At 59.6% G+C, this 13457-nt stretch overlaps 2 protein-coding genes across 16 annotated transcripts in view; one reads left to right on the top strand and one right to left on the bottom strand.

The window, feature by feature from the left end:
• Nucleotides 1-3209: 3209 nt before the first annotated feature.
• On the top strand, nucleotides 3210-5744 carry PIPOX (pipecolic acid and sarcosine oxidase). Its single transcript, XM_041482651.1, has 8 exons — nucleotides 3210-3335; nucleotides 3659-3807; nucleotides 4238-4439; nucleotides 4554-4736; nucleotides 4799-4951; nucleotides 5018-5176; nucleotides 5285-5360; nucleotides 5456-5744. The coding sequence occupies exons 1-8, from the start codon at nucleotides 3210-3212 to the stop codon at nucleotides 5584-5586; spliced, it is 1179 nt and encodes a 392-aa protein (XP_041338585.1). The 3' UTR covers nucleotides 5587-5744.
• A 1350-nt stretch (nucleotides 5745-7094) lies between these two features.
• Nucleotides 7095-13457, bottom strand: part of MYO18A (myosin XVIIIA) — a 32421-nt gene continuing 26058 nt past the window's right edge. For 10 of the 15 annotated variants that reach the window (XM_041482624.1, XM_041482627.1, XM_041482629.1 and 7 more), the window contains 4 exons: nucleotides 12652-12696; nucleotides 10385-10507; nucleotides 8310-9488; nucleotides 7095-7231 (listed from right to left, as the gene is read on the bottom strand). In XM_041482624.1, the coding sequence (XP_041338558.1) occupies nucleotides 8318-9488; nucleotides 10385-10507; nucleotides 12652-12696 (1339 nt within the window). In that variant the 3' untranslated portion in view covers nucleotides 7095-7231; nucleotides 8310-8317. Of the gene's footprint in view, nucleotides 7232-8309; nucleotides 9489-10384; nucleotides 10508-12019; nucleotides 12065-12651; nucleotides 12697-13457 lie in introns of all 15 variants that reach the window. The other 5 variants (XM_041482635.1, XM_041482626.1, XM_041482631.1 and 2 more) reach the window with 2 other exon arrangements.

The following is a 13457-nucleotide window of genomic DNA, read 5'->3' as shown; positions in this document are numbered from 1 at the left end:
GCTCCCCCCACCCACCCCTGGCCGTAACTCTCCGAGCGAGGCGCCCTCCAATCCCGCAGGCTGGGAGGGGGGGCTCCTCCCTGCTACCCCACCCCCACGCCGTAACTCTTCGAGTGCGGCGCCCGCTGAAGCTGGAGATGAAGGCTGGGGGAGGGGGACCGCCTAACCCCCCCTTCCTCCCCGAATCCCGGCAGCCCTTCGGGGTGGGAGCCACCGAGGGCTGTGGGAAAGGTGCTCGGTGCCCACCTCACCATATCCTGCCTCCCCACCCTCCTCACCACAGCCACGTCCCTTCCCCCAGTCTCCTCTTCCCCATCCCTAAACAGCCCAAATTAGGGCTGGGCTCATCATCCTCCATGCAGAGACACCTGGACACGGAACAGCACAGAGTGGGGCTGGTACTCCTTATGGTGGGGTTGCAAGAGCCCCTCCCCAGCCCCCTGCCTCGGGGTCCCGGAGGGCAGCCAGCCCTGCAGTGGGCAGATGGTGCTGGCACCGGCACCGAGCAGCTCCATGTCGGCTGATGGACGGCTCTTGCGGGTGTTAAAAATATATTTTTAAAAAATCTCTTTGTTTAATAACCCCCTCCCCATCGCTCCAAAAGCCCAGATGGCTTCGCCTCGCCGGATCCCCCGCAGCCCGGCCAGCCCCGCTGCACACACAGCCCACGCAGCCAGCTCCGGTGGGGGTTTAATTTTAATCCCAGGTCCTGCTTTGCCGACATGCATCATTCCTGCCCTGGAGAATGGCATGGCTTGGCATGGGGAGCCGAGAGCAGAGCAGCAGCCAGTCCCAAGTCATGGGCTGTGTGCCACCAGCCCCGTGGCACTGTCTGTTGTGCCACCAGCCCCACGGCTGTGGTGCGAGCGGGGCTGGAAGTGATGCCAGGATCCTCATCCCGGGGGTGCTGCCGGCTCTTCTGCAAAGCACTTTCAGCTCTAAACCCAAAACTTTGATCCGCCAGTAGCGCCATCAATGTTTAATGCAGCAAAGCCCTGGTAGGGCTCGGAAGACGAGCATTTTGAGGCCAAATTGAAGTTTCTAATATTATGATATTCAAATAATTTTAATCTGCCTGATGCATCCCCAGGCATGTACCTGGACTGCTAATGAGGGGCTGCCTTCAGCCGCTGTTGCTTTTGACAGAAAACAAACAATTCTTTGCAGGTGCCATCAAAGGGTTGGGAAGGCAGAGGTCTGGGGAGGAAAATGGGGGCAAGCATGCATGGAGCCAACACTGCAGCTGGGAGAGAAGGATGCCGTGTTTGCCTCAGCTCCCTGGGGAACAGCGTTGCTCCCTAATTCTTTTTTAAGTGTTGGTTTGTGCTTGGTGAAAAATAAGGCTGGTATAGATGGATGATGGGATTTCGGGAAACTTCTGTCCCACTGTACAGTGGACAAAAAGGTGCAATGGTTGCAGAGTCCAGCACCCTTCAAATTGCATCCGATCCTTGCCCAGCCTTGGCCAAAGTTCCTTGTTCCCCACTTCCCCAGTGCCACGTAGGTCTGAGCTAGGGCAGCTCCACACCCTGTGCCAGGCAGCTCCCCAAACCCCCACTTCCCCCTCCCCATGCCATTGCCAGGCCCGAGTTTTCCCATCCATCCACCCAGCCCACGCAGGGAATATTTCATTTTTACTGAGCTCTCCTGACCCACACCAGCTGCTTAGGGAAATGGATTTCCTGCTGACACAAGCACTGCTTCCAGTCAGTACAAACCCAGGTGAAGGGGGCATAGCAGGGGTGATGGAAACCTTGGCACAGGGCTGGGGGGACCCGCAAAAAATTCACCCTAAGGCAAGTTGAGGTCCTTCAGCTGGTTTTTGGGCTTTGGGGGTGCAGACCTCCCTGACGCCTGCGTTCAGCCCTGGTTGGGGTCACCTGCAGGACAAAAGCTTGAGGGGTCCAACAGAGCCCTGGGGATGGTGATTTGCATCTCACCAAAGGTCTCACCCTCTCTGTAACCTCACGAGCAAGGCTTTTCCCGTTCTATTACCACACTGCTAACGGGAGAGGAGTTCATTTTTACCATTTAATGTTTCACGGATAATTAATTATTCTTCATCTTTCCAACAAAAAAGGAAGAGCAAGTACAGGGGCTATTCAAAGCAAAAAAAAAAAAAAAAAAAAAAAAAAAGTCAGCCGAAACCCAGGGAAATTGCTGAATTATTTGTAACATCAAAGGCGAGCGAGGATGTGCTGATTTAACGGGGCCGCGTGCGATGCAGAGCCCTGGGCATGGTGGTGATGCTGAGACTGGGATGCACTCATTGCAGCAGTGGTCATGGGCACTGGGGCGGATGAGGGGTCTGGGGGGGCACCCCAATCTCTGCCTGTGCTGCCCATCCTCCTCCTCTCACCTCCCCATCGCTGCGAGCTGCCAGTTCTGCCTTTGCACGATGTTGGGGTGTCCCCGTGACCTGGTGGGAGCCTCCAGTGCTCCCCAGTGCTTCATTCATCACCAGAGGCAAGTGGCAAAATAAATAATGATATTTAACATTTTGTAATAACGACAATTAACCAGTAAATAATGCCTTTTACACCGCAGAAGCCAGAGTAAATTAATTCCCCTAATTAGCTGTCAGGCAGCGTGGGACAGTGGTGGCAGTGAGCAAAACTGGCAGCCCCTGTCTGTGTTATCCCCCCACTCTGAGGCATTGTCCCCAGACCCCAGTCACACCCCAACATTTTACAGATTTGCAAAATCCACCATGCTGCATCCTGGCAGCTCTGGTGAGCCCTAAAACACCCCTATCTCCCGTTAAAAAAAAAAATAACAACAAAAAGATGGTGACAAAGTGGTTTATGGCTGTAATAAATTGTGCTGGAGGAAAAAAAGCCTCATTTGCCTGGAAGCAAGGGGGGGTTTCCCATTGGCACACAAATAGAAGCCCTGTGTCCCACCACAGCTGGAGCCAGCAGTGACCAGTGGAAAGGGAATTATTGGAAGTGGTTTTCCTTCACATCTATGCCACCCTGATCAGCTGAGCTGCCTGCCCTGGTGGGACCAGGCGTTGGTGTTGGTGGGGGAATGAAAATATTCGTGCCTGGCCAGCTGCAAGGGGCAGGAGGAGTGTGTCCCCGTGTCCCCACAGAGCTGGAAGGTGGCCAGGGCTCCACCACCCGCGGGGCTCGGCTGGACTCTGCCCCGTTCCTCCCCTTGGCCTCCTCCCAGCAGCCACAGGGACAGCAGCAGGGACGAGGACAGCCATGCCTGCCCCCAGCCAGCCCCAGAAGTCTACCTACGATGTCATTGTCATCGGGGCCGGCATCCAGGGCTCTTTCACTGCCTACCACCTGGCCCAGGGCCACAAGGACACTCTGCTGCTGGAGCAGGTATGGTGACCCCATTCTGCCACGTCCCCATTCCCGACAGGCTGGGAGGGTGCCTGCAGACCTGGCTGCCCTCCACCGTGGCACAGAGCAGAGCTGCTGCTGGCACTGCAGACGCCAGTGCCAGGACACCCTGTCCCTAGTGCCAACACCCTCATGTCCCCAGTGCCAGGACACCCATTTCCTGCTGTTTCCCGGTGCCGTGGGTGACAGGACAGCCTGTGTCCCCAAGGTGCCCTCTGCCACGCGGTTCTGGTGCGCATGGGGCTGGTGGCACTGAGGGTGGCAGTGTCTGTGGTCACCCCCCTGTCCTCTCTGCCCCGCAGTTCCTCCTGCCCCACTCTCGGGGCAGCTCTCACGGGCAGAGCCGCATCATCCGCAGCGCCTACCCGCAGGAATACTATTCCCGCATGATGCCCGACTGCTTCCGCCTCTGGCAGCAGCTGGAGGCCGAGACCGGCACCACCCTCTACAGGTGATGGGGACAGGGACGCAGCCACCGCCGGGCACGGTCCCCTCCCCGCGGGACAAGGGGCGGTGACCTTTGGGTGGGATGCGGCTTCCTTGGCAGGCAGCTGCCAGTTCCTGGAGATTTATGGGGCTCCACGAGGGAAATGTCATTAAGGAAATGAGCACCTAAATGATCCTCCGGTGCCGGGGTCAGGGCTGATGGCCCTTGCTGTATTTAGGGGGGAGAGTGTGATGTCAGTGTCCAGACCCTCCCCATGCATCTCACTCTGCCCTTGTCCCCTGCATCCCACCGTGCGGTGCCCCAGCACCAGGGTGTAGCACACCCCAAGCATCACTGCTGTCACCGTGCCTCAGTTTCCCCCAGGGGCAAAGCAAGCTGGGGGTCCATGCAGGGAGGGGGAGCAGGGCGAGCTGACGTGACTGGCGGGATGCAGGCAGACGGGACTGGTGGTGCTGGGGCGGCCGGGAGAGCTGGAGCTGGAGGCCTGCAGGAGGAGCCTGGGCGTTGACGAGCTCCTCGACGCCGCGGCGCTGGCCCAGCGCTTCCCTGGCTTCCAGCTGCAAGCTGGCCAGGTGGCCGTGCTGGACAGCACTGCCGGGGTGCTCTTCGCTGACCGGGCACTGCGGGCAGTGCAGGTGGGTGCTGCTGAGGGGATGGAGTGCTTTGGGATGGTTTGGGATGGGATGGGATGGGATGGGGGTCCCCTGGCTCTATTCTCGCAGCCACCTCCTGTCACCCTCCCCACCCAGGAAGTTTTTCGCCGGCACGGGGGCACCCTGCGGGACGGGGAGAAGGTGCTGCGCATCGAACCCGGGGCCACGGTCACTGTCACCACCACTGCGGGGGTGTACAGAGCCCCCCGGCTCGTCATCACGGCCGGAGCCTGGACTGGTGCCTTCGTGGAACAGCTGGGTCTGCGCCTGCCGCTGCAGGTAAAGGTTGGTGACACGGGGGGGTGGCACAGACATGGCCAGAGCTAATGGAGTGATTCCAGCCCCTGCGCATCGATGTCTGCTACTGGAGGGAGAAGCAGCCTGGGAGCGCTGGTTTGGGCAGTGTCAGTCCCTGCTTCTTGACCCTGGGGCTGAGCCAAGCCCCCCACGGCATCTACGGGCTGCCCTCCATTGAGTACCCAGGTCTGATGAAGGTGAGCAGGGCACAGCTGAAGGTGGGGGATTCCCTAACCAGCCCACCCTGACCAGTTGTGCTCCAGGTGTGCCACCACCACGGCAGCCCCATTGACCCAGAGAAGCGGGATCAGGTCCCCTCGAGTGCCCCCCGCCCTGACATCGCCGTTCTGAGCGGCTTCATCAGCAGCTATCTGCCCGGGCTGGAGACCCAGCCCGCGGTGAGGGAGACCTGCCTCTACACGGTGAGACCCTCCCCAGGGCACTGATCCAGACATCCGGGGTCCTGAGCATTCCCCCACCGCAAGGTGGACCCTACCCTGTCCCCTCACCTGCACACCCTGGCTCCCCAGAACACTCCAGATGGAGATTTCATCCTGGACCGGCACCCCAAGTTCAGCAACATCGTCATCGGCGCCGGCTTCTCAGGTAGGCAAGGGCAGCCACCTCCCCAACCCAGCACGCCAGAGCTGTCCAGGGTCGTGGGGATGGTTGTGTCCCCACCTTCCCTCTCCTTCCCACAGGCCATGGGTTCAAGCTGGCACCAGTGGTGGGGAAGTTGCTGTGTGAGCTGAGCCTGGGCGAGGAGCCATCCTACAACATGGCCCACTTTGCCATCACTCGTTTCCCTGGTGTGCTTGGGGCTGCACAGTAGGTGTGGGGCTCCAGACATGCCCCCATGGCATTGCACTGGCCTGCAGCTGTGTCCCTGCATCCCAGTGTCCTCACACCCACTACACCTCCATCTCCATGTATCTCCACCTCCCTACACCCTTGGGACTCCCAACATGCTGCATTCCTCCAACCCCACACCGAAGATACCCTGTACTGCCACATCCCCACATTCCACCATCCCAGAACCTCTGCATCCTTGCTTCCCCACATCCCTGCATCCTGGTACCCTGCCCCCCCACATTGCAGCACCCCAGCATCCCCCGTGCCATGCGGTGCCAAGCCATCTCTACCAAGCACCCACTCCTGGGGAACAAATTAAGAAGCTTTGTCAGCCTCATGAAGATGGAGCAGGAGCAGCGCGGAGAGACACACTCGCTTAGGAGTCAAGTTAAATGTTTTAATGTTAAATGTGCCATTTTATTATCATTAGATCGCTCCCACTTAATGAAAGCGCATTAGCGCAGCGTGGCTTTATGGCAGCGAGCACCGAGCTTGGCCTGTGTGCTTCCAAGAGATACTGGGGAAAGGGAAACAACCTGCCGAGGAGTCAGGGGGGTCCCCAGGGTGCAGGCTGTCCCTGGGGCCAGGTGCAGGGCACAGCACATGGCATGGGGACAGCACAGGGCCAGGGCCGAGGCTGAGCTGTGCAGGCAGCCAGCAATGCACATCATCATCTCCTCCGCGTTAATTATTTAACGCCAGCAGGCAGAGGCTATGTCCCGCTGCTCATCTGCATATTTATGAAGATTGATAAATGATTCAGCACTGGCACCCACGAGGGCTTCCCCCCCACTCCCCTCCCCAGCACCCATGGGTGCAGCAGGTTCAGGGAAGAGGCCGGACTTGGCCTTTCCATGAAGCCCTGAATCCTTGCTGGGGTTGGATGTATTCCATCAGACCCTTCCACCGTGCAAACACCCTCCCCCAAAACAGGAAGACCCCACCAGGCACATGGAGCAGGCAGCAGCCAGTATCACCAGCCAGAAATGACGTTTATTTTCATACTGAAAGTAAAGGGGGTGGGGGAAGATGCACAGCTGGGCTAGTGCAAAACAGCCAGGCAGAGGTGGGGGGCTGAGGGGGGGGGGTCACAAAAACCCAGGTGGGCACACGGGACCCTCGCCCCATGTCCCCTTCCCGGCTGCTCCCCAGGGCCCGGCCAGCGAGAGACGTCTTTGGCTCAACTAAAAGGGGTGTAAGAGGACGGCAGGGTCCCGAAGGGGGGAGTTTAAGTTACAAAACAAGGTGCCAGCAGGCACTGAGGAATAAATCCCGGGTGCCGGAGCAGCCGACTCCGCCGCCAAGGACAGACAGGAGGTGGGAGGGTGGGGGGTGCAGCCAGCGAGCCGGCCGGGCTGCTCCTCCCGTGGCTGGAGCCGGGGGGCGGCTGCGTGTGTCCCCCCAACCCGTGCAGAAGAAATACCGGCTGCCCGGGCGGCTCCCGGGGCTGAGTGCTCCCGGGGCGGCGGGAAGCGGTGGTGGGGGGCTAGGCGGGGGTCTCGGCAGCCCGGCTCTCCGCCTCGCTGGCACTGGGGGAGCTGCGGGAGGAGCGACGTGTGCTGTCCCCGGCGTCCTGCTCATCGTCCCATCTGTCGTAGGTGAAGGTGTGCCGGGAGCTCGTGGGGCTGTGGGAGAGAGCGGGGTTAGGGGGGGTGACGAGGGGCTCCATGTCCCCAGCATGGCTTGGCTGCTGAGCTCAACTCCCCTCCGGCTGCAGCGGGAGCTGCAGTGAGCCAGCATGCTGGCAGTCAGCTGGATGGAGCCTTGATTGCCTCCTTTTTTATTCTTTCCGAGATATTTGGGACATGCCTCGCTGCAAACAACTCCTCGCTGCGCCGAGCTGAGCCCCTGCTCTGCAGTGGGGCCGAGCTGAGCCTGCTCAGGAAAAGGCTCGTGGCCCTGAACGCCAACACCAGTGCCCCCAGACCCCTGAGGGTCCTGGTTGTACCCGAGCCCAGGGCTGGGTGCTGGGGGTGCTGCTCCCCGGTACCCCATGATGCCTTCCCTTCCTCTGGGATAGACAGCTCAAGGCAATCACATTTCCAAAAGGCTTCTTTCCCTTCCTCCAGCCACTCTCCTATTCAGCCATCAGAAAGGATGAAGCCTGCTCTGAAATTGCTGCCAGAGAGCCCAAACACACCCTCTCTGCATCAAACAGCATGCAGAGCTCCAGAGTCCTGCAGGTTGATGCCAATTCACACCCCGAACTCCCATCACAGGCACCCAGCAGGACACAAGGCAACTCTGTCTTCCAGCAGCCCAACCTGGTCCCCCCCCCGCCATGGGTGCAGCCTCCCCCCATGCTCACACACTGGGTGCGTGTTAGTACCCATCCCACTCCCCTCTGCTCCTGGGGGCTGTGCTGCCCATCAAACCCTTAACAATTTCCTGAAGGAATAAATCCAGATGTGTCCTGGCCGATGGGGAGCCAGGAAGGGATTAGCGCTTCCTGGTGTCCCGCAGCTGCTAATCCTGACCACGCTGCGTCCTGGCAGCACGGGCAGCGCCGGTCCCGCTGCGGCCACGCCGGGGATCTCCCCACCGATGGAGATGCCCAAAGCAGGGCTGCTGCAGGCACAGCGGGCTGCCCCATCCCGGGCTGCCCATGCCGGCGGAGGAGAGCTCCGGAGTCAGGAGAGGGTTAGGGCGAGCGGTTAGTGGCACACGGGGAGGTTCATGCTGCACGGCACACACCGCTCCCACCTCCTGCCTCAGTCGCTCTCGGGACGGTACAGGTACTTCATCATCAGGTTGTCCACCTGCTTTTTCCGCTGCTTCTCCTCCTTCTTGGCCCGGGCAGGACGTGTCGGCTCCTCGCTCCCCGCCCCCCGCGGGCCCTTCTTGACACTGGAGGTGCTGCGGTAGGAGCTGGTGGAGCTGGAGGAGGACTCGGAGGAGGAACTGGACTCGGATGATGACTGCTGCTTCTTCTTCTTCTTCTTGGATTTCTTCTTGCTTTTCTTGGCACGCTTCTTGGAGGTCTTCTTCTTCTGCTCCTCCTCTTCCTCGGAGGAGCCCGAGCTGCTGCGGCACCGGCAAGTGTGCCGGGAGAAGTCGAGGGCGGACGCGGAGCGGCGCAGGCTGCCGGAGGGGCGGTCAGCGGCGCCCAGGGGGGCCGCGCTCCGGACACTCCGGACACTGCGGACACTGCGGACACTCCGGCCGTCGTCCCCCGAGTCGGGGCTGGAGTAGCCCCTGGCCGGCAGCGGGCGGTAGCTCAGCACCTCTTGGATGGCGGCTTCCAGGTCGGGGTCGAGGTAGGAGCGGTGCCGCACGGGACGGGCGTCCCCAGGAGCCTCCTCCTCGGAGGCCGCGCTGCGGGGCCGTGGGGGCACGGAGAAGCTGCGCCCCAAGAGGGGCTGCCCGCGGGACCCCTCGTCCGCCTCATCCAGGCGGCTGCGAGCCAGGGAGAGCCGCGACTCAGGGCGACCCTCGGGGCCCCCGCGCCGGCTCCGCAAGCTGCCGGGGCTGGAGAGGGCGAAGCTCAGCACCGAGCATCCCTCGTCCCCATCGTCGCCGTCCTCCAGCCCGCGCCAGGAGGCGGAGGAGACGCGGCTCACTGGGGCGGAGGCGACAGACGCTTTCTCTACGTCGGTGGCCGAGAGGGACCACCGCTTGTCCAGCCCTTGGCGAGCCCGGCCGCTGGCGTCGGCGAAGGCTCGGGCGATGACGGCCGCCCGGTCCTGGGGCTCGCCGCCGCGGGCCGCCCGGCGCGGAGGGCGCTCGGGGGAAGGCGGCCGCTCGCCCAGGGCGCTGAACAGCGTCTGCTCATCCCCGAGGCCGCCTATGGAGTCCTTGAGGCCCGGCCGCTTCCTGTAGCTGAGGGAGCTCAGCACCGACACCGGCCGCTCCTCGGGCTCGGGGCCGTCCGGCGGGGCTGACCTGCGCCGCGGCACCGCGGCCCCGCACGCACCGGGGAGACAAGAGAGACACGGAGATGAGCGGGCGAAGGAGGGGCCGACGAGGCGGCCTCGGCAATTTGCGTCAGCGGGAAATGGCATCGTGGAAAAATGTCATGTAAATGGGGGAATTGTTCTAGCCCAGCACTTTGATCCCCCTTTAAAGTGTTGCCTTCAATTTATTTCATTGTCGGCTACCTGGAGCCGCTGCGTTTGATTCCCGACTTCAGAAAAGGTGGAATTATCTCCAATAACAAAATGTTTTACATCTGCACTGCTGAATAAATTAAACCAATTAACAGAAACCAGCTCAGATCTTTCCCCCCTGCTCGGCAGAGGGAGGGAGTCCCCTGGGACTCCTGGAGCCCTGCTAGGAAATTGGGTTTGGATAAAAGCAATCTGTGCTCAGCAGGCAAGCGTTTTCCAAGGGGGAGTGGGGCTGTGTGCCTCAGCCTCATGCCGTGGGTGCACCTGGGCATGTTCCCCACCTCTGCCAACATTTTCTGAGAGGTGTGGGGAAAGATGGGGTGGGGCTGCAGAGAAGGGCAGGATGGAGCAGGGAATCAGTCCTGGAGAGATGGAATGCTGCACAGAGCTAAAGCCCAGCACCACAAGCCCTGGGAGGCAGATGAGGTGGGGGCTGTGGATGCCTCATATGCCTCCATGGTGGGATGAGGGAAGGGAGACCAGGGAGTTCCCCCTGGGCGGGGGGGATGTGTGTCCCCAGCATTAATCCTTCCCTGGCCATCCACGCAAGCACCAGGTGGGAACACAGCACCAAATGCCACATCCCAAAGGCATCCACCCAGCCCTATCCATGTCCCAGCACAGCTCAGCACGTCCTCTGCCTGCCAGCCCCATGCCCAGCCCTGCACTCACCTGCTGCCTTTCAGGCTGCCATCATCAGAGAGCGCTTTGGAGGAGCCTTTGTTCTTGGAGAGCCAAGACTTCACCCCATCCACGCGCTCCTCCAGCTCCGAGTCCACATCTGAGTCACCGTCGCTGCCGGAGGAGCGGGTCAGGGTGGAAGAAAGCAAGAGGTCAGCAAGAGGCAATGAGTTTTTGGGTGCTGGAGAGATGGAAGTGCACTGGAAGGCAGTGAACCCCTCCAGCACCCACTGCCTGTGTACCCTGGCATGGGTGAAACGCCATCCTATGGTTCTGCTCCATCTCTGGGACATAATCTGCACACACATAGTTCAGCCTGCAAGCCAGGAGCTCCCTGAAGCACCCCCAAATCCCTGTGGCTGCCCAAGGGGCTCCTGCACGCTCTGCCCAACATCTCCCTGTCACTGCCTGACTCCAGAGCTGGAGACAGCAAGGCCTGGCTTTGGGGCAGCAGGCAGGGCACAGCTCCAGAAACACAGATTTCCAGCTCCAGGACTGGGAAGGAAATAAGTGGGTTCATTTTATAGGCTGCCGTGGAGCGCAGAATTACAGCGAGGAAGAGCAATGCTGATGGCCCCGGGTAAACAGGAGTTTAGCAGGCGGAACAGAAACGGCTCTGGCACGGCAGGCGTGGGAGCACAGCGGGCAGATTTACAGCCCTGCCGTGCCCGAGAGCCCCTGATTTACGTCCCGGCATAAAAAAAGTCCTATCTGGCTTAAACCATCTAATTTATAACGGCCGTTCGTAACCATATTGATTGCCTTTAGAAAGAAGGTGCTGTCTGCATTGCAAAATCCATTCCTCCACGTTAAAAGCATCCCTGAATAAATCTCTCTTAATACCTCACCGCTTACTGCTTTCATTAGGGCCATGGCAGCACCGCCGGGATCTATACGGAAATTGAAGCGGTGTGGTCCCCTCTTGCCACCCCACTCCCACCAGGCCACTGCAAAGAAGGGATGGGATGTATCACAGGATCTTAAATGGCCTTTTATCCCCCTGGTTTTGGGCTTATTCCCTGCCTGGGAATGAAAGCAAACAGCACAAGGGACAGGCCTGGATAGACCCTGTATATGAATCCTTCTCTTTTTAAATTCAGAGCAACGAGCCGCTCTCCATCCTGCGCATCTCCCTCCCCTGCAATACATCCAGGCAACGCTGGGCTTGGAAAAAAAAACCACCAACAAAAAAACCCCACAGAATGACACCAAAAAAAACCCCAACGAGCCTCAAAAACAAGCTCTGGGGCAGCTAAGGTTTTTTGACCGATGGAATTAAGCTCCACATCAAACACAGTTTATGTCCAGGCAAACGTGCCGTTAGTTAAGCAGGACCAGGGCCGTGGGAGCGACCATGGATGGGGCATTAATTAGTGGCAGCAGGGCTCCATTGCTGCCCCATGCTGACACATTTGTCGTCAGCCACGGCAGAGCATCACCCCCCACCCCATCCCAGGGGCTCATCCCGTCCCCATGCACGGGATGTGGTTATGTGCCGTGCCGTGCCGTGCCATGCCGTGGGTGCTGTTAGGGCATGCAGAGTTGGGCCAGTGGCATGCGGGACCCCGGCCCCTGGGGGTGAGGTGGGGGTTAGGGGAGGGGAGGAAGGAAAGAGATGCTCCTCACATTTTACTCTTTCTTTTCTGATACTTTGCCACCATGTCCTGCAAACTGGGAGGGGTTGGAGGGGGCAGGGTCGGAGGGGGGAGAAACACAACAGAAAAGAAATTAAATAAATGGAAAAAAAAAAAAAAAAAAATCAAGGGGGGGGGAAAATTAAATTATGGGGAAGGGTCAGGGGAGGGAGGTGAGGCTGCCCTGTATCCCTGGAGAGGGGTTGCACCCAGCTGGACCCCAGCATCCCAGGTTGGGTGCTGGAGTGTATCCAAAGAAAGGCAACAGAGCTGAGGAAGGGTCTGGAACACAAATGTGATGAGGAGAAACTGAGGGAGTTGGAGGGGCTCAGCCTGGAGGAAAGGAGGATCAGGGGGGGGGGCATTAATTAGTGGCAGCAGGGCTCCATTGCTGCCCCATGCTGACACATTTGTCGTCAGCCACGGCAGAGCATCACCCCCCACCCCATCCCAGGGGCTTATCCCGTCCCCATGCACGGGATGTGGTTATGTGCTGTGCCGTGCCGTGCCATGCCGTGGGTGCTGTTAGGGCATGCAGAGTTGGGCCAGTGGCATGCGGGACCCCGGCCCCTGGGGGTGAGGTGGGGGTTAGGGGAGGGGAGGAAGGAAAGAGATGCTCCTCACATTTTACTCTTTCTTTTCTGATACTTTGCCACCATGTCCTGCAAACTGGGAGGGGTTGGAGGGGGCAGGGTCGGAGGGGGGAGAAACACAACAGAAAAGAAAGGGAGGGAGGTGAGGCTGCCCTGTATCCCTGGAGAGGGGTTGCACCCAGCTGGACCCCAGCATCCCAGGTTGGGTGCTGGAGTGTATCCAAAGAAAGGCAACAGAGCTGAGGAAGGGTCTGGAACACAAATGTGATGAGGAGAAACTGAGGGAGTTGGAGGGGCTCAGCCTGGAGGAAAGGAGGATCGGGGGGACTTTTTCACTCCCTACAACTTCCTGAAAGGAGGTTGTAGCCAGGGGGATCAGGAGCTGCTCCCAAGGAAAAAGACATAAAATGAGGACATGGCTTCAAGTTGTGCCATGGGAGGCTTAGATTTGATATAAGGGAAAATTTCTTCACCAAAAGGGTGGTCAGGCATTTTAACAGGTTGTCCAGGGAAGTGGTGGAGTCATTGCCTGGAAACATTAAAAAAATGTGTGGATATGGCACTTGGGGACATGATTCAGTGCTAACATGGCAGCGCTGAGTTAATGGCTGGAGTCGATTATCTCAGAGGTCTTTCCCAACCTAAACAATTGTATGATTCTATAATTCTATCCTGGGCTGGGCTGGATCCCAGCATCCCAAACCTCCTGCCAGCTTGTGCTGCCCTGGCTCCTGGGGCTCCCTGGGCTGTTTCCAGCCAGCTGGCAGGATCCTGGATGCATTTCAGGCACCTCCACAAGTGGTTGAAGCTCATGGGGGCTGCGGGTGGACGGAGGGA

The sequence above is a fragment of the Pyrgilauda ruficollis genome, unplaced genomic scaffold, assembly GCF_017590135.1.
Source record: "Pyrgilauda ruficollis isolate IOZ18807 unplaced genomic scaffold, ASM1759013v1 scaffold59, whole genome shotgun sequence".
In the NCBI taxonomy this organism is placed as follows: Eukaryota; Metazoa; Chordata; class Aves; order Passeriformes; family Passeridae; genus Pyrgilauda; species Pyrgilauda ruficollis.
Note: the sequence above shows the minus strand (reverse complement) of the source record. Positions and strands in the feature narration are given on the sequence as shown.

Excerpts from the sequence above, each read along its gene's own strand:
- PIPOX (XM_041482651.1), top strand. The coding sequence starts at position 3,210 with ATGCCTGCCCCCAGCCAGCCCCAGAAGTCTACCTACGATGTCATTGTC. Across the intron at positions 3,336-3,658 it reads ACACTCTGCTGCTGGAGCAG|TTCCTCCTGCCCCACTCTCG; the intron begins GTATGGTGACCC and ends TCTGCCCCGCAG. Across the intron at positions 3,808-4,237 it reads ACCGGCACCACCCTCTACAG|GCAGACGGGACTGGTGGTGC; the intron begins GTGATGGGGACA and ends GGCGGGATGCAG.